The sequence below is a fragment of the Lactuca saligna genome, chromosome 1, assembly GCF_052625555.1.
Source record: "Lactuca saligna cultivar CGN05327 chromosome 1, ASM5262555v1, whole genome shotgun sequence".
NCBI lineage: Eukaryota > Viridiplantae > Streptophyta > Magnoliopsida > Asterales > Asteraceae > Lactuca > Lactuca saligna.
The window spans coordinates 15,965,386-15,985,000 of NC_136417.1; the positions used below are offsets into that span (position 1 = coordinate 15,965,386).

Here is a 19,615-nt window from a genome sequence, read left to right on the forward strand (position 1 = left end):
TCCATATCAAATATAAAATGCATTATGTTTTTAGTGTTGAAATGTAAATGTGAATGTTTGACTTCTTTAGTTAAATCTTGAGGAAACACACTTCGTTAAATCTGTTTTGTTTTGATCAGTGTCATCTAACACAGTCACAGGGTCATTTTGGTAAAACAACCGTCACTCTGTCCCATTCTTTTCCTGGCCCAAACCTTTTCCTGTCCGGGGTCTACTCCTCTACACAAGGCTGTATCTTGGGTTACCGTAGACTCTCTCTCTCTCTCTCTCTCTCTCGGTCGGTCGCTCTCTCTCTCTCTCTCTCTCTCTCTCTCTCTCTCTCTCTCTCTCTGGCTCTTCTCTCTATCTCTCTTCTATTCTCTCTCTCTCTCTCTCTCTCTCTCTCTCTGGCTCTTCTCTCTATCTCTCTTCTATTCTCTCTCTCTCTCTCTCTCTCTCTCTCTCTCTGGCTCTTCTCTCTATCTCTCTTCTATTCTCTCTCTCTCTCTCTCTCTCTCTGGCTCTTCTCTCTATCTCTCCTCTCTCTCTCTCTCTCTCTCTCTCTCTCTGGCTCTTCTCTCTATCTCTCTTCTATTCTCTCTCTCTCTCTCTGGCTCTTTTCTCTATCTCTCTTCTATTCTCTCTCTCTCTCTCTCTCTCTCTCTCTCTCTCTCGATTCACTATATCTTCCTTGAAAATTTCACTATATAAGAAGGGACGGTTGATTTGATTCACGGTGCATCTCAATGTCTGTAATTTTCTTGAGTTGTTTCTAGGGTTTTACAGAAAATCAGCTGATACAACGAGAGATGATGGATGCCAGAAGGCCTCATTTTATCAAGGGTTTTAACCCTAACATAAGCTTCGATAAACTGGTAAAAGAAATTCTCATTCGTGTTTCATTTGCTTTCTTAGACGCATGTCTACATATATGTAAACAATCACAAAAATATGAAAGAGTGCCATAAACACCTGCATTTTGTTTTTCTCTTAGTTAATGATCTAAGTTCGACGATGAACATCAAAAAATCTTTTCTACTGTTTTTATAGGGCTCACAATCACATTTACAGATTTATACCTAGGGATTAGTATAAGTGGTGGCTTTTAATGATATCATCAATGTTCAATCGTCTGTAGAGTTACGAAGTTAGAGAAAGTAGAATGTAGCTCCGATGTGAATTTGCTTTTACCAATTTGGTAGGATTTAGGGCTATTTTATTCAGATTCAGAAGCCTGTTGATGAAATCATATGTTCATAAATCATAAATAGTTATGATCTTCTGATTTAGAATCCCTATGGTGATTTGTGAAAGTTAGATACAGCCAAGAACTGTTTGATATAGCTAGTGGTTCTCATTGTTTTAAGTGGTATGATTTACTGTTATGTCTCTTTTTACTGTTCATTATGTGGTTGATACTTGTGTTTACTGTTGCAGAAAATACCTTCAAAATTTGGGAAACATTTGGAAGGGAAAACATGTGGAACAGTTTCATTGATGGGTCCCAGTGGGAACACATGGCATGCTGACTTGGCACAGCAAAGTGATGGTTTGTTTATCTTGGATGGATGGGCAGCTTTTGTGAGAGATCACTTCTTAGAAAATGGCGACTCTTTAGTTTTCAGATATGATGGTAATTTGCATTTCACAGTTCAAATCTTTGATCAAAGTTCTTGTGAGAAAGAGACTGCATTTTCAGCCGAATGCCATCAAGATTTAAGCATCTTTGATCAACATTTTGGAAAAAAAAGAGAAAGGGAATATGCATCTTTGTTGTCAAATATGGTTGATGGAGTCCCAAAGAAACCAAGAAGCTCTCAATCACACAATGAACCTACAAACATATCTGAACAAGAAACCATGGATGGAGTTGCAGACTTTTTGAATGGTTCAGAGTTTTGTGGAAGTGGTTTAAAGAATTCCATCACTCCTGCTTTACCTGTGTCAGGTAAAAAAAGCTTATTACTTTCTGTTTATTCATTGTTCTTAATACCTTTTTTTGTATCATTACACCTTTCTGTGTTCTTCTGAACTGATTCAGCTGTACGCCCTAACGAAGAAGAGTTAGGAAGAATATCAGCTTCAGAAGCAGAAAAGATAGCTCAAACTTTCAATTCAAGTTTCCCTCATTTTTCCCAAGTCATGAAAAGATTCAACATAAGTGGTTCATATACTTTGGTATTCCATGTCATGGTTATTTACTTATTTATATATAAAAAAAATGTTATTGATTCTGATTGGGTAAAAATGAAATTGATGAATTCCAGAATGTTCCATATCAGTTTGCTATGGCGTATCTTCCAAATTGTAAAGTAAAGATTGTTCTTCAAAACTTAAAAGGAGAATCATGGATTGTTAATTCAATCCCAACCACAAGAGTCCAAACTTCACATACATTCTGTGGTGGGTGGTTGCGTTTTGTTCGTGGGAACAACATAAATGTGAGAGATGTGTGCATATTTGAGCTTGTGGGAAACTGTGAAATGCGTGTAAATATTCTTAGAGTTAGACAAGAAGCAATAGATCATGAACAACAACAACAACATGGTAGTAGTGATGTTAAGGCATTGACTCATAAAACTTCCGGAAAGTCGGGAAAGAAAGTTAAAGGAAAATCACGCAAAACACAGAAGCTTTCCATGATGGAAAGTCAGAAGGTTGCTTTCTCCATTGAAAAGGTCAAACTTGGTATTGCTGCTAAAGGGTCTGTTGTTGGGTCCCAATCGAAAAGCACAACAAATGGAAAACCAGGTATTATTTTAATTCTAGAATTAACAATTCTGTTAGTTTTTTATGTAAATAGTAAGAAGTGAAAGGATTGATAGGGAAAGAGAGAGGGTTACAAGAAAAAAGGGGATCTTCAATGACAGGGTGTATGTCAATGAAGTCAGCTCCTGAAGAAAAAATGGCTGCTGAATCTTTTGTTTCTAGTTTTCCTTATTTTGTTAGAGTCATGAAGAAGTTCAATGTCAGTGGATCATACACTCTGGTGAGTATTAGTAGCTGTTTCTGTTTATCAGTTTATGTTATTATGTAGCAATTAACAACATGTTTTTATTTATAAAAAAAAATTTAAACAGAAAGTTCCGTATCAGTTTTCAATGGAACATCTGCCTAGCTGCAGAACAGAGATAGTTCTTCAGAATATGAAAGGGGAATGCTGGACAGTGAATTCAATTCCAACTCTTAAAGTGGAGACAATGCATACACTGCATACGTTTTGTGGAGGATGGATGGGATTTGTACGTGATAATGGGATTCAAATGGGAGATATTTGTATTTTTGAGCTTGTTGGAAGCTGTGAAATGCGTGTCCATATATCAAGTCTTGGAAATGGAAACGGAAATGAGTATCCTTCATCTGGAACTGGAACTGGACCTTCAAATCAGTTAGGCACTTAGTTCATAATCAGGTTCGAGTCTTTTTCCTTTCTTTCTTTCTTTCTTTCTTTCTTTCTGTTTTTGGTATCTTTTCGTGAATAAACTTGACATTTAGAGAGGTTCTGTTGATGTTTTTGCAGGTTGGAGTTTTTTTTTTTTTTTAATGGAGATGTTGCTGATCTATCGGAGCTGATGTGAGTGTGATTGATGTCCGTATATAATGTGGAAGTTAAATTAGGAAGACTTATCTCATGATGTATGGGCATCATATCATATATGTTTTGTGTCTTTTTGTATGAGGGTTGGTGACGGAGAACATTTATGGTTATATTAGTCATGAAATTGCTTCATGTAAACCTGGATTTTGTATATAAATGGTAATCTTTAGTTTACTTTGCTTGTTCATTTGGAAATAAAGAAAATTGAGTTAGTGACACCTATGCTTTCATTTTACATAAACATCTCTGTATTTTATACATGGGTTTTTGACACTGTAGTACAATCATTTTTAACGAATTTACACATCTAGTCACTCAAGTATTTTTTGTGCTCAAATAGTCCTTAAAGTAAGAAATCACATATCAACTACACCATTATGCAGCTGGAAACTGGAACAACTGGTTCCATCCGAGATGAGGCATTTAAATAAATTTAATAAAAATGTTTTTGTAATCCACGTATGCAACACGTTGCATTTAAGTAAATTAGACCAAAAAAAATGGCTTTAGATCCTTGATCAATGCAACCAACTCTAGTTACTTTCTTCTTCCATTCACTTTTTCTTTCTATGGATGTCGGCGATGCTCTGGCGATCAAACCCAATCAGTCGTGGTGAAGGTGTTTGAGAATGAAACAACCCAACCTGCCAAGAATACATTTCAAATTAACAAAGATGATGATCAGATTGGTTAAGATAAAACATGAAATCAGATCAATTTGTGTACCATATGAGATTATGCTTCATTCCCAATCTATGTTTTCCACGAACACATCCAGGCTTGTTGAACTGATTAGTGATCCATGAGGATTTTTTTCATCTTTGGATACGCCCTTTTCCTCAAATCACCATGATCATTATCATCGATTTCATGTTGGTGACTGAAACGCACTAAATGGGTAAATCATGGGCGATGAACGATGGATGGCAGATGCAGATGCTGCATAGATAGGGTGTTGGAGTAACAACAATCCATTTAGAATAGATCGGATCAAATGAAGAGAGATGGAGTGTCGAATTCTGACCTAAGGAGGTGTGGGTAGCAGAAGTAAGAGTGTACAGAGCGTGAAATTGGCAGATTCAACGAATTGCCACCATGAATGGTAAACGTAATAGAGGATGGATCGATGAACATAACAAAGACATAGTTGCACGAAGATATGTCAGACGATGGAGATCTATAAGCATGTTGAAGTATATCATCGACATCCACCACCACTGCGTCTTCATCGGAGGCAACGACACCATAAACGAGACCATTATGTGTGTATGTGTGAGAGAGAGAGAGAGGGAGAGAGATGCCCTCGCCGGAAACCTGCAAATATATGCAATTTTTTTACCTCCAAATCGTAAAGCAAAACCCTTAAATCATATATTTCTCTAAAATATGTCTGCTTTGAAGTATAGCTTGGTTTATCAAATACAAATATGTAGTGTAAAGGAGACACCTGCTTTGTGAAGAAGAAAGGGGAGAAACCAGAAAAGAAAGTTAGAGAAGAAGGGCAAGAGGGTGAGATGGGATAAGGGGTGGGCCCATCCATATTCATTCTTTGACACAAATAGGTTCGATTTAGTGTGATGAGGTGGCCTATTGTGGCGATATAGGTTAAACCAAGTTAACATTTACCTTTAAACCGGTTAAAATATCACTCGTTTATTTATTTAGAAGGTAATTTCTTACTTTAAGGACTAATTGAGCACAAAAAAAAATACTTGAGTGACTATTCATTCTTTGACTTGTGGGCCCATCCATATTCATTCTTTGACACAAATATGTTCGATTTAGTGTGATGAGGTGGCCTATTGTGGCGATATTGGTCAAACCAAGTCAACATTTACCTTTAAACCGGTTAAAATATCACTCGTTTCTTTATTTAGAAGGTAATTTCTTACTTTAAGGACTAATTGAGCACAAAAAATATTTAAAAGACTAAATGTGCTACAGTGCCAAAAACTCTTTATTTATACATTAGACGACCTTTTGCTTTTTTCTTGTGAGATCAACAATGGATATATACTTGCTTATAAATATCAGTTACCAAATTTCAACAAAATGAACTCATCCGTAGCATAAAGAACAAGGATTTCATTGATCATTAATGATTAATCCATCATTACTTATGAATATGTGATATGCATAGTAAGTCCTAACAACATAGTGGGCTATTCTAAAAACAATTGGGCCAAACAATATGGTGACAGATCAAATGTTGTGTTGGACTGGAAAGAGAAAGAGCAGGAAAAATTACATAAGATTAATTAAAGATTGATCAATAAACATAACTACTGTATTGGATGATTAAATCTTGTAGTTTTCAAATAATATTCTAACACTTCCATTCCACCATACAATATTACACATATGAGAAACTGTATATATCATTATATCGAATTATGCATAATCAAAAATCAAACCACAATCATGCCATCATCTTCAATCAACTAACTAGGCTTGAAGAACTTCAACTTCAGCCCATTATCAACAATACTCCAAATCCCCCCAATCGTAAACGCCACACTAAACGCAACACCAAGCCACCCAAGCGACCAATTGAAGTACCAATTGAAACTGTACTTTGTGGGCTTCTTGATCAACACCCACATGAAGCAAGGGTACGCAAATGTCACCGGAAGTGTCAACCCTCCCAACAGTCCGGCGAGACTGGAGAGGAACGGCAGTGCTACACCTATGAAGAAGTTGATGAACCCGTAAACCACCCTGAAACCTGACCGGACCCAGATTGAGCACGGCCGGTTTGTCCGGTGTGTGTAGCTGGCTTCAAAGTTGTCGAAAACCGGCATGGAGTAGATTTGAAAGCTGCTCAGGCAACTGAAGACGACGAGGAGGAAGGTGGTTGCAAGAAGCGATCTTGAAATGTCGTGTTCATGGAACCCAAATAGTGCGTTCAGAATCCCTCCTGATGGCATCTAAAACATTGAAAATATGGGATTATTTGAAATTAAGCGTCGTCGATGGAGTTTTGAAGAACGTTGAAAAATGAAAACGATCGATGCACTTACGAGATTTCCGTAAGCCCAGAAACCACCGATGGCTAGCGGAAACAAACACATGGCGATGAAGAAGTAAGCAACTTTGGCTCCTTTCCACATCGGGACATGAGCTGGGTGCTTGAATGTCGATGGCATCGTCGACTGAGAGAAGATATACACCAGAAAACTTTCAGTTTGACTTTTTTCAGGTCAAGGTTACTATTTTCAAAATTCGAATTCAGTATCTATTTCGTTACAATATTAATACCAAAATCTTCATATGTGTAGAATACTATAAAGTTTTATCTAGAATTAATTAATTAGTGAAATCGTTTAATCATATGAACCAAATTTGAAGTCAAAATAATAAAAGTTTGACTTACCTGAATCTCGAGAACTAAATTATGGCCTCTGAATGCAAATGCTATGATCCCAAGTGCGTTAAAAACGGAAAATATGGAAGAGGTGAATGTCGGTAACGCGAGAGGCTCATAAGAGATGTTGGGTGGTCTCGGTTGGCTGACGGAGAGGACCCACACCATCGTCGAGTAGATAATGGCGGTCACCGCTCCGACAAGGGAGAGTCCGGCGATGGAGTTGAGATTCGGAAGCTGAGACAACACGATGCATAACGACGTGAAAACCAGATACCATTCAACTGTCGTTAACGGATTTGAAGAACAAAGAGGCCCACAAACGATTTCAAAGAACAGTTTCATGGTTTCTCCTCCGACAATGATCAACGCCGTCGCCGTCCCTGCGGATAAGTAAGCTGTCGGAAACAGCGATAGCCATGCACCCAATCGATTTCCTGAAGAAACAAACAACAGAGAACAAACTTATCACCAAATTCATCGATTTTATCAACGAAAAGAGTTAGATCGCATCTTGTCGGCCGGAATTCTTACCAAAAGCTGCTTCGGCGAGCTCGACGTATCGGTTGTACCTTTTGCCGGGTACTGCTTCATGGAGTTGTACCAAGATCCATAAAGTGTATAGTTGCCAGATGTAAGCTATGGTTAATGCAATAATCCCCCAACTCCTGTTTACATAATTTGGGCACCCAAAAGTAAAATTCAAGATACATCTTCTACAAATTTCGATAAAAAGTTAAAATCAATGAAAAGAGATACGTTCTTTTAATTAAAGATAAAGACTTTACCATTTATTGGTCAAAACCCATGATGTTTTTCGACAAGAAATGGTTAAAACAACACGGGATGTTCTTGTTTCCCGTCACATAGGAGACAAAAACAAGCAAGATACGACTTTTTATGCACAAAGTACAAAACTCTGAAAGTTATCAAAATAAATATCGTTCACCGAAAATACGCCAAAAAACTACAAACTTGTGATATTTTATTTTTGATAATTAATGTTGTTGAAATTTGTTCTAGAATAATAATAATAAATAAACTCTTTATACACATGTTAAAAAGTGATTTTTGAATAGTTTAAAGGTCAAAAGATTTACCAGCCGAGGAAGGAGAAAGCGACGGGTAAAAGCAGAGCTTGGAATCCGACGCCGGCGTTGAGGTTATGAAAAGCGGCGTAATGCGCATTGCCGTTCCGGGATTCGGTGATCGGAAGCCAAGCGTCTTGTGGGTTAAGTTTTGTCAGATGACCGACTTCCTCCAGGTAGCCTTTCATGTTCACCAGCACCTTCTTCATCGGCGTTCCGATGGGACTCAAGAACCTCGGTGAAATAAACGACGTCGGTGTCCATGCCGTCGATGACTTCCCACCCTCTTTGGACTGTGGTCTCGGCGACCTCTGTCCTGATGGCGTCAGTATCTCCGGCGTGGAGTCCCTTGGCGTCGCCGGTATCGAAATGAGCTCCGTTTCGGGTCTTTCTTCCATGAGATGGAGAGATGAGGTTTTTGGCGTTTGGTTTGAGTGAGTGGAAGTGGAAGTGGAAGTGAAGTTAAATATTTGGTGGCAGAAGGAGCATAAAGAATGTTTTTTGAAGGTGGTTTTGGTGTGAAAGTTTGTGAAGAGGAGATCTTGACCGTGGAAAGTGGGGGGGTTAATTGCGACGGATCTCGAGACGGTGATAATGAGGAATAAGTGTGTGTCGGGAAAAGCTGGAAATGGAGCGGTAAATATGTAAAATGGACTCAAGTCATAATATAGAATTAATGTGGGGTTAATCACTTTGCGAAAGCAATGTATTAATATGATATTAACTTACATCATGTTCAAAAAATATTAATATGATATTAATGATTATTATGATATTAATGATTATTTGATATCTAATATGGGATCTCCGGTTATCCTATACCTCCGATAAGTTTTCAATCAATTTTTCCGGTCCACATCAAATTTTTTGAAACAAAGTTGAGAGTTGATCTGAGTCTCGTGTCAACTTCAAATTCTTGGAAACAAAGTTGAGAGCTAATCTTTGTCTCGTACAAGAACAAAAAAGAAAAATAGGGAAGCATTTCAAAAGTTAAAATCGATTTCAAGAACATAACACGAATATGAGATCAAACAAGACGAATAAACTCCTAGAACAAAAACAAACATAAATATGAAACTCCACATACTCAAAGCAAGTTCTGGGTTTGAATGGATTAGTCATTTTAAGTCCGAAACAAACATGAAAATAAAATCATAATGTAACATTCGTACCATTGTAAGTTTCCTTTTCTACACTCCTTAAGCTAAATCTTCACAAAAATGGTCCTTTGGCTAGTACGTGGGGCGTACTCTATGAGTATGCTTAGCGTACTAGCTGAACATTGGTCGCAGAAATAGCCCACGTACGCTGGGCGTACTCATGGCAGGGATAAACCCTAATTTTTAGGGTTTGCACCATATTTAAAGACCTTAAGTCTCTCATGATCTTCACCATCTCAGCCTCCCTTGTCCTTTAAGTGTTACACTTGAACCCTAACCCTCTTGCATGCATTTTTTAGCTTAACTTGGTGAGTTTGGTGATCTTTGTTGGTTTTGAAGAAGAATGAAGTTTGGGAAGAAGCAAGGGCAAGGGAGGAGCTTGTAGATCCATAAGTTTGCCACCATTTCCAACTCTTTGAAGGTATAACATTTGAACATTGACCATTGCATGCTTAGATCTAGTTTTAGGGTGGAAAATGTCATCTTTTGGTCCCATAGTTTGGATTCTTGGAGTTAAGGAACTTCAATCCATAGGAGATGTCTGTTTGGGCTCTTAGACGTGTTGAGATTCATAAAAATTAGACCTTGATGCTTAAGCCTCAACCATGCAAGTGTTAGGGACCAACTAAGTGTTTTTATGGACTTGATTAATGTTTTGAGCCCCATCCATGCATTCAAAAGCATAAAGCTTGCAACTTTATGGCTTAGGAAGTTTCTAGGGGCTTGGATCTAAGTTTTGGGAGTTAGGTATTAATGAAATAAGTCATGAAGATGGCTTTGGATTGGCTGACCAGTACGCTGGGCAGTGTTGTAAAACTCGCCGAGTTGGACGATTACTCCTCCGAGTACTCGCTACTCAGCCCCTTACCGAGTCGAGTTACAGAATCCCGAGTACTCCTCGATCGGTCCCCTTACTGAACTGAGCAGTGTTATAAAACTCAGTTAACTCGGTGATTAATATGTGTAACGCCCCAATTTCCGGTATGTAATTTAAATACAATTTTTCCTTCCTAAAGAGGTACTCGACGAGTTAGTGGCCCGACTCGTCGATTAGAGACGCGATTTTCTCGCATTTTTAGCGGGCGACTCGACGAGTCCATATTCCAGACTCGGCGAGTCCGCTGCTCTGGATGAAACCCTAAGTCCCAGGGTTTGTATCCTATTTAAACGTCATTATAGCCTCCCATTCCAGCCTCCAGCACCTCTAAAGCATTTCCCCAATAAACCCTAGCCCCCATCGTTGAGCTTGAGTGTGTTTGTGCTAGCTTGGAAGCTTTGGAAGAAAAGGAAGGAAAGAAGATCAAGAGAAGAGAATGGGGGTTCAGATTCTAGTCTCCATTTGACGCATATTTTGGTAATAAATTTAACACGTTGCTTATTATTCCATTAAACCCTCTTTTATGCTTGTTTATGCTTCTCTTGGAATGTTGGTTTGAGTCAAACTCGAATTTGAACTCTCCTTTGGATGGAAACCATAGATCTGGACATTATTGAGCTCCAGGAGTTCAATATAGCCACCTTTATGCTCAAGAGTAGGGCTTTTCAGATGACACCTTTAGATGACAGCAGAGGAGGCGCGAGCGACTCCTGATGTGGTGATGTGTATGTATTTTTCTCTTATCTTTTTATTTATATTGATTATTTCTCATGGTTATATGTTTTTATATATGGTCATTCTTAGTGAACGACATTTCAGCTACCGTATTGTTTGGCTCGGGGGCTACCCGATCATTTGTTTCACTTGTGCTTAGCAAGAGGTTTACTAGAGCTCCGAAGGAGCTGGATTGTCCACTTGAGGTTGAGATAGCGGATGACAGGACCATCAGGGTCGCGAGAGTACATAGGGGGTGTTCGATGTAGTTATTTGACGAGTAGTTTTCAGTGGACATAGTTCCTATTACCCTGCGAGGGAATAAGGTTATAGTGGGTATGGATTGGCTGAGCCCCAATGGGGCAGTGATTTATTGCGAGCTACAGTTAGTGAGGGTTTGCACTCCCGGTGGGGGAGAGTTAGTGTTTCAGGGCGAGAGGCCAAAGCGTGGACCAGTCCTTTGTTTAGCGGCGAGAGCGAGACGCTACGTTCAATAGGGTTGCGCAAGGTATATTGCATATGTTATAGATGCCCGAGAGAAGGGTAACGCAACAGTTGACGATGTACCAGTAGTGCGAGAGTATCCGGACGTTTTTCCAGTGGACTTACCTGGGATACCTCGGGAAAGACAAGTCGAGTTTCGGATTGACCTGGTTCCGGGTGCGGCTACAATAGCCAAGGCACCGTATCGATTGGCTCCTCCAGAGATGCAAGAGTTGTCTACGCAGCTGCAGGAGCTGTTTGAAAAGGGTTTCATCCGACCGAGTAGTTCACCATGAGGAGCCCCGATCCTATTCGTAAGGAAAAAGGATGGGTCGCACCATATGTGCATAGATTACCGGGAGCTGAATAAGGTAATAGTGAAGAACCATTACCCACTCCCGAGGATAGATGACTTGTTCGACCAGATTGAGGGAGCATCTTGGTTCTCCAAGATTGATCTTCGGTCAGGTTATCACCAGATGCGGGTCAGGGATGAGGATGTGCAGAAGACCGCTTTTAGGACCTGCTATGGTCATTATGAGTTTGTGGTGATGCCGTTCAGGCTCGCCAACGCTCTAGCTGCGTTCATGGATCTTATGAACCGCGTATACAGACCGATGTTGGATCCGTCTGTGATAGTGTTCATTGATGACATCTTGGTTTATTCCAAGACTCGGAAGCAACACGAGGAGCAGCTGAGAGAGGTGCTAGGGATGCTGAGGAGGGAGAGATATTTCGCGAAGTTCTCCAAGTGTGAGTTCTGGTTGCGCGAGGTGCAGTTCCTTGGACACCTCGTCAACCAGAAAGGTATACTAGTAGATCCGACCAAGATAGAGGTCGTGATGCAGTGGAAGGTCCCGAGGTCTCCATCTAAGATTCAGAGCTTCCTAGGACTGGCAGGGTACTACATGAGATTCATCCAGGATTTCTCTAAGATAGAAGTTCCCCTCACCCGACTGACCAAGAAGTCAGTGGTGTTTCATTGGGGGCCTGAGCAACATGCAACATTTGAGACCCTCAGACAGAGATTGTGTGAGGCGCCGATTCTTACCCTATCAGAGGGAGTAAAGGATTTTGGAGTCTACTGTGACGCTTCGATCACAGGTATGGGAGCGGTTTTGATGCAGCGAGGCCATGTGATAGCTTACGCTTCTAGACAGTTGAAGCCTTACAAGGCTAACCATCCGACGCACAATTTAGTGTTGGGGGCAGTGGTGTTCGCCCTTAATATTTGGAGACATTACCTCTATCAGGTCCGTTGTACCATTTACATGGATCACAAGAGTTTGAGGTACCTTGTGGATCAGCCAAATCTGAACACGAGGCAGCGTCGATGGTTAGATGTGGTAAATGATTATAACTGTGAGATCCTTTATCATCCGGGCAAGGCCAACGTAGTAGCCGACACCCTGAGCCGCAAGGCGTTAGCAACCCCGATCAGGGATATATGTTTGAGGATGAACCTGATTACTCCATTGTTGGAGTAGATTAGAGAGGCTCAGGTTGAGGGTCTGAAGGAGGAGAGGCAGAAGTGTGAGAGGATTATGGGCCGAGTAGCCTCCTTTGACTATGACAGTCGAGGATTATTGACCCTTCATGGGAGAGTTTGGGTACCATACTGGGGAGGAGTACGGAAGGTGTTGATGGATGAGGCTCACAAGTCTTGGTTTTCCATCCACCCAGGGGCGACGAAGATGTACAGGGATTTTCGACCCGACTATTGGTGGCCCTGCATGAAGCGGGACATAGCTTGGTATGCAGAGAGATGCCTGACGTGCAGGAAGGTCAAGGCTGAACATCAGAGACCCCAAGACAAGATGCAACCGTTAGAAATTCCCATGTGGAAATGGGAGGATATCACAGTGGATTTCATCACTAAGCTTCCCAGGACCGCACGCGGAGTTGATTCGATTTGGGTCATGGTGGATCGGCTGACCAAGAGCACGCATTTCATACCGATTTTAGAGAGTATATCAGCTGAGAAGCTAGCCGATATTTATGTGCGTGAGGTAGTGGCACAACATGGAGTGCCTTTATCAGTAGTATCAGATCGAGACGTCCGATTCACTTCCAGGTTTTTGGAAGCGGTTTCATGACGAGATGGAGACTCGTATTCACTTCAGCACCGCTTTCCACCCTCAGACAGATGGGCAGAGCAAGAGAACGATTCAGACTCTCGAGGACATGCTTTGGGCATGTGTTCTAGATTTTGGTGGCTATTGGGATACATATCTTCGACTAGCGGAATTTTCGTATAACAATAGTTACCACGCCAGTATTGACCGCCCTCCTTTCGAGATGATTTATGGGAGGAAGTTTAGGACCCCGATTTGTTGGGGCGAGGTCGGTCTGAGGGTCATCGGGAGCATTGAGGTGGTGCTCAAGACCACAAAGGTTATCCAGCAGGTCCGTAGCAGACTGCAGACTACGCAGAGTCGGCAGAAGAGTAACGCCAACAGGAGGCGTTCAGACCTGGAGTTTCTGGTGGGAGATATGGTCCTCCTGAAGGTGTCATCTTGGAAGGGTGTCATCAGGTTCTGGAAGAGGGGCAAGTTGGGCCCCAGGTTCATTGGTCCCTTTAGGGTTTTGGCTGGGGTGGATCGGGTTGCTTATCGTTTGGATCTTCTAGTAGAGCTTAGCCAGATCAACAACACTTTCCACGTTTCTCAGTTACGGAAGTGTTTGGTGGACGAGTCAGTAGTAGTACCATTGGAGGATATTCATCTTGATAGCAACCTAAATTATATCGAGAGACCAGTTGCGATCTTGGATCGGAGGACAAAGACCTTGAGGAACAAGGTGGTTCAATTAGTGAAGGTGCAGTGGCAGTACCGGGAGGGTTCAGAGTGGACGTGGGAGACCGGGGAAGAGATGAGGGAGCACTATTTAGAGCTATTTTCGGGATAGGCAGCAACATAATTCGAGGATGAAGTCTTAGATAAGTGGGGGAGATTTGTAACGCCCCAATTTCTGGTATGTAATTTAAATATATTTTTTCCTTCCTAAAGAGGTACTCGACGAGTTAGTGGCCCAACTTGTTGAGTAGAGATGCGATTTGCTCGCGTTTTTAGCGAGCGACTCGACGAGTCCATATTTCGGACTCGGCGAGTCCGCTGGTCTGGATGAAACCCTAAATCCCAAGGTTTGTATCCTATTTAAACGTCATTATAGCCTCCCATTCCAGCCTCCAGCACCTCTATAGCATTTCCCCTGAAAACCCTAGCCCTCATTGTTGAGATTGAGTGTGTTTGTGCTAGATTGGAAGCTTTGGAAGAAAAGGAATGAAAGAAGATTAAGAGAAGAGAAAGGAGGTTCAGATTCTAGTCTCCATTTACTACATAATTTGGTAATAAAGTTAACACCTTGCTTATTATTCCATTAAACCCTCTTTTATGCTTGTTTATGCTTCTCTTGGAATGTTGGTTTGAGTCAAACTCGAATTTGAACTCTCCTTTGGATGAAAACCATAAATCTGGACATTATTGAGTTACGGGAGCTCAATATAGCCACCTTTATTCAAACATAGCCTTGTTCCAAACCCTAAGTGTTTATTGTTGGAGGATTTATGTGTTTAACCCCCATTATCTTGTGCATGCACATAAACTTGGAAACTTTACGTGTAAAACCTGCCCTAGAAGCTTAGATCTATGATTTGGAAGCAATGAAATTGACTAGAATCGATTGTATAGTATTAGCATGCAAGAGACTCGACGAGTCGTCCTTAGGACTCGGCGAGTCAGTTCATGCTCAAGAACAGACTCGACAAGTTGTTCATACAACTCGGCGAGTCACAGACTGAGCGTGTTCATATGATGAAGGAGAACTCGACGAGTTGTTCATACAACTCGACGAGTCAAATGAAGTTAGACTCGATGTTAGTATCGAAGAAGAACTCGTCGAGTCTTTGCCAAACTTGACGAGTAGAAGCGGTAGAGGATTAGAATGGATGATAGGGACTCGGCGAGTTGGCAGCCCAACTCAGCGAGTCTGGTCAACTGAAAGTTGACTTTGACCTGGATGATGAGTTTGACCTGGATGTTGACTTTGACCAGGGGTAAAATAGTTATGAGTATTCGATTTAGTGTTTGTGGGATTTGTAGCCGGGGAGTTTCGGAGCAGCAGTCAGGCAGTTTTAGATTTAGCATCTCAACAGCCAGCGTCACGAGGTGAGTTTTCCTTCCGGTAGGAACGGGTCTACGGCCACAATATCAGGCCGTTTAGTTAGCAGTAGTTCCAGACTTCAATCCGATGCAGTATTTCAGTGTGCTTGATGTCTTTGTGATTCAAGCATGTCTTTGTGTTATGTGTTCTAGACTTCGGTCCAATGCAGTTTTCAATTGTAACGCCTGTGTTTATGGGCTTTCCATTTTTATCAATGTAATAGTCTAGGTTGACCTTTGTAACCTAATTTGAAATAATAAGAACGTATTATTTGAGTATTATGTGTTTCATGCTTAATTGCTTAATTATGTGATATGATTAATTAAGAATAAAATGAGCGTCAAAATTTAAGTATAAAATAAACTCAATATCTATGGATAATGTTGTAGTAGTTGAAATGAGGTTTCCGAATATATAAAGAATGCCTAAATCCGAGTTATAACGCATAAGTTATGACCTGTCGAAGTTTCGCGACAGAACCGGCAATGCTGAACGACGTAAAAAGTGAAATTAATGTTAGAGCGATATTTAGCCTTAGTAATCTACACGAAAGTCTTAGAGTTCGTTAAACCGAGAGCGTGCATAAAAAGAACACCCAAATCGGACTTCGTATGAGGAAGTTATGATTTTTCGAAGTTTCGACTTAGCAGTATGCAGCCCGAATACTCGATTTGAGATCGAGCGGTTTTTAGCCGAAACAATATAAACGAGAATCGAAGATCTCGTTAATTGTAGTAAAACGATGAAAAGATAGGTGAAAACGGACGTCAGATGAAGAAGTTATGATTTTATAACGGTGTTTTCCTGTCCCGACCTACTAAAAATAAATAATAAAAATAAAGTCAAAGTTAGCCGACGGAGTCTAAACGAAAGTTGTAGAGCGTAGTTTCACCTACGCGGGGATATAAAGAACGTCGAAAACGGAGTTCGTATGAAGGAGATATGAATTTTTGAAGTTTATTAAATAAATAAAATATTAAATTTAAATATAAATTTCGGATATTATCCAAAGGGGGGGAGTCAGCGATCCTATCCAAGTTATGCCCAGCGTACCTAGATTTACGCCCAGCGTAAATCGAGGATCCAGACCCTATAAAAGGGAGTTAAGTGCATCCGATTTATTTGCTCATTTTCTCTTTTCTCTCTCCCGTTTTGCATCAATTTGCGTGCAAGAAATATCCCGTAGCCCCGGTATCAACCCCGATCCCCAAAGCAAGTCCCGAAGCCCCGAAGATCCCAAGAAGTGTGATTCCCGAGCCGAAGCTCTGCCCGCGAGGAGCCCGGTTTTTATGAAGATCTTCCAGATCTACGGAGAAATACTACTTCTGCAAGCCGTAGTGCTGCCCGATCATCTTCTGATCTAGTGAGTGTGTAGTTACCGTCTTCTAACTCATAATTATGAAGTATTTTATACGAAATACGTGTTATGTGTATATTTGGTTGTTATATGCGTGAATGTATATTAACTTTCTTCTATCTCATAGATCCGATTTATTCTCTATGAAATATGTGTTATGTGTGTGTGTGCCTCATTTGTTATGTGGAATATGTATTGATTAAAGCATGCTATACAGGTTTTTAAACTATGTATAAAAATGTATATTTTTATCTACTAATATGTTGGGTAGAACATGGGTAGATAGTTGGTGTGTAATAAACAGATGAGAGGCCTCGATGCTGTTGTTGACCTGGTTATTCAGCGGAGTATGGATAACGACCACAGACTCCTTCTAGACAGTCTTGTGGAATGCTAGCAGGTTCATAACCTGTAGGTGTTGTGAACGATGTGTTCACCGGTGTACTCTATCCCCCTCATGGTTGCCTCTAGGATATATATTGTTGAGGAAACCCCTTAGCAGTAATGTCCGTCCCGATGAAAATCCTAGATTAGGTCCCTTGAGATAGATGTTGGTTTAGGGACGTAAAGTGAGGATAACGGGAATAGGTAATCGGGTTATTGTTGGTTGGTGAAATTAAATATAATTTATTTATTGTGGGTTGAAAACCCTATATGCTCACCAGCCTCCCAAGCCTGAACCACTCAGTTTTATTTGTATTACAGGAAGTGGCGCAAGGGCATAAGGTGGATGAATCATCGAGTTGTTTTGTTTACAAGTCTGTATGTGTATATATTTGTTGAACGACTTGTAATGTTATCGTTTATGCTTTATGGTCTGTATCAGAACATGACATCCCGAGTTTTGATTATATAATGAAAATGCATCTCTTGATGAAATGCTTTGATAAATATTATTTTATCATATTTTGTTTTTGGGAAAATATTCCACAACTCTTTTAAATCAAAAGGATTTACTCTGAAATTATTTTAAAAAGTATAAATGAAATCGGTCTTTTCTGGCAGTGATTTTGGGGATGTCACAACAATATATGTGTTTATGCTAGTAGTTATGACTATGCTATGTTGTATTCAGTCAGCTTCCGGACTTCGGTCCGATGCAGTTTTCGAACTTCGGTCTGATGCAGAGGGCCAGGCCCTGGTTAGTTCCGGACTATAGTCCGATGCAGAGGGCAAGGCCTTAGTTAGTTCCGGACTTCGGTCCGATGCAGTTTCCGGACTTTGGTCCGATGCAGTGGGCAAGACCCAATATGTGTTTATATGTTATTGTATGGTATGTGGTAGATTAGGGGAGCTCACTAAGACTTGTGCTTACAGTTTCAGTTTTTGGTTTCAAGTACTTCACCAAGTAGAGGGAAGATCTCGGGTTGATGGCATGGCACACACCACAGTTACAGTTTTATCCTGGGGGTTTATTCAGATGTTTCGATATGATATTAACTTCAGTTTATTCAGATGTTTCAATAAGGCCCATTAGGGTTAGAATGAATCATTCTAGGCCCAAATGGTACAAAAGGTTATAGATTTGTGAATTGGGTCCATTTAGAATCCAAAAAGGGTTTCGAAGCCCAAAATAGTTGAATTGGATGCTTATTGGTCCATTAGGCCCAATAAGGAAATCCTAGTCCAATATGGACTCAAACCGGGAAGCTTAGAGTTTTTAAATTCTTTTTTGAACATGAGAGGTGAATTTAAATGAGCACTAAGTGATATTTACTTAGAGTATATGTTTTACATTAGTTGAATGATTACACGAGAATGGAATTTCCTAGCTAAAATGCTAGTTATGACAGTTAAACACAAGGGGAGCATCGGAACTGGACTTTACCTTGGGTCTATTACTAGACGATCCAACATGGGACTTTCCATTCCAATTCAGCTTGGGATGACCTTTCCTCTTTTTCCCTTGACTAATGGCTAGAACAGGGGCAACAACAGGAGTGGAGGCAACACCTTTCCCTTTATTTCAATTTCAGTTGTTCGTAGGAGGTTGTGTCATTGTGATAAAGTAGTTTCGTTGTTGTTTAAATGATAGGTCAATATGAACTAATCATAACAACTTAGCAGAGAGTTCAACACTGTGTTGATTGCCAAGTGTTCATCAAAATTCACATTCAGCTTGATGAGCCTATCCACATATCATTGCATTCTTGAAACGTGGCTGCTTACAGACTCACCATCCTTCATCTTGCACGCCATAAATGACTTTACCACCTCGTAGTTTTCTTGACGAGCTCGCTTTTAGTACTTTTCCATAAGGTCATTGTTCATCTCGTACAACCAGTAATCCTTATAGTGTCTCTGTAATTATGAGTCATTATAGCCACCATGATGCAAGCAACTTTTGTTGCATCCTTGTAGTGTTTTTCGTAGGCATCTACTTCTTCAGGTGTGGCCTTTGTTTCATCGATCTCATCGCATGGTTTCTCGAGGACATATTCCTTATCCTCAAAACGAAGCACCATTTTGATGTTGCACATCTAATCGTTGTAGTTGGTGTCATCCGTTTTCACCTTTGAACATATGTTCAACAGAGAGAAGTTGTTGTTGGAGGAGGAGGAAGAACCAGAAGCATCAGAAGGAGTAGACATCTGAAAGAGTAGAAAAGAAAATTTTAGTTAGATAAGAACAATCTTCAACATAACATCCAAATGAAATATCAAGGCAAGGATCCAACTAAATAATTTACAACTTAGAAAAGGGACATTGTAATCTAATGACAAATTATATAAAGGTAGGTAAATGACGATTTACCAATTTCACCATAAAAAACGAAATTTGAATGAATTAAGTTTTGAATGAAATTCCTAGATCTTTTGAGAATCATTGAAATT

The 19,615-nt window shown here is 40.4% G+C and overlaps 2 protein-coding genes across 3 annotated transcripts; one reads left to right on the forward strand and one right to left on the reverse strand.

Annotated features, from left to right (window-relative positions):
- The first annotated feature begins 249 nt into the window (after nucleotides 1-249).
- Nucleotides 250-3,751, forward strand: LOC145018777 (B3 domain-containing protein Os01g0723500-like). Of its 2 annotated transcripts, none has more exons than XM_078976711.1 (7): nucleotides 250-854; nucleotides 1,417-1,927; nucleotides 2,021-2,157; nucleotides 2,247-2,730; nucleotides 2,805-2,968; nucleotides 3,060-3,397; nucleotides 3,507-3,751. In XM_078976711.1, exons 1-6 carry the CDS (start codon nucleotides 789-791, stop codon nucleotides 3,378-3,380), a joined length of 1,683 nt encoding a protein of 560 aa, XP_078832837.1. In that variant the 5' UTR covers nucleotides 250-788; the 3' UTR covers nucleotides 3,381-3,397; nucleotides 3,507-3,751. The 2 variants fall into 2 exon arrangements, with proteins under 2 accessions (XP_078832837.1, XP_078832781.1); XM_078976655.1 differs by having other exon boundaries at nucleotides 251-854; nucleotides 3,060-3,391; nucleotides 3,500-3,751.
- Nucleotides 3,752-5,888: 2,137 nt separating this feature from the next.
- On the reverse strand, nucleotides 5,889-8,507 carry LOC145018975 (lysine histidine transporter-like 8). Its single transcript, XM_078976712.1, has 5 exons — nucleotides 8,042-8,507; nucleotides 7,476-7,609; nucleotides 6,951-7,378; nucleotides 6,598-6,729; nucleotides 5,889-6,504 (listed from the first exon to the last, which is right to left on the reverse strand). Exons 1-5 carry the CDS (start codon nucleotides 8,425-8,427, stop codon nucleotides 6,019-6,021), a joined length of 1,566 nt encoding a protein of 521 aa, XP_078832838.1. The 5' UTR covers nucleotides 8,428-8,507; the 3' UTR covers nucleotides 5,889-6,018.
- Nucleotides 8,508-19,615: the final 11,108 nt, after the last annotated feature.

Excerpts from the sequence above, each read along its gene's own strand:
- LOC145018777 (XM_078976711.1), top strand. The coding sequence starts at position 789 with ATGATGGATGCCAGAAGGCCTCATTTTATCAAGGGTTTTAACCCTAAC. Across the intron at positions 1,928-2,020 it reads TCCTGCTTTACCTGTGTCAG|CTGTACGCCCTAACGAAGAA; the intron begins GTAAAAAAAGCT and ends GAACTGATTCAG. Across the intron at positions 2,158-2,246 it reads TAAGTGGTTCATATACTTTG|AATGTTCCATATCAGTTTGC; the intron begins GTATTCCATGTC and ends GATGAATTCCAG.
- LOC145018975 (XM_078976712.1), bottom strand. The coding sequence starts at position 8,427 with ATGGAAGAAAGACCCGAAACGGAGCTCATTTCGATACCGGCGACGCCA. Across the intron at positions 6,730-6,950 it reads ATTTAGTTCTCGAGATTCAG|TCGACGATGCCATCGACATT; the intron begins GTAAGTCAAACT and ends ATCTTCTCTCAG. Across the intron at positions 6,505-6,597 it reads TCTGGGCTTACGGAAATCTC|ATGCCATCAGGAGGGATTCT; the intron begins GTAAGTGCATCG and ends TCAATGTTTTAG.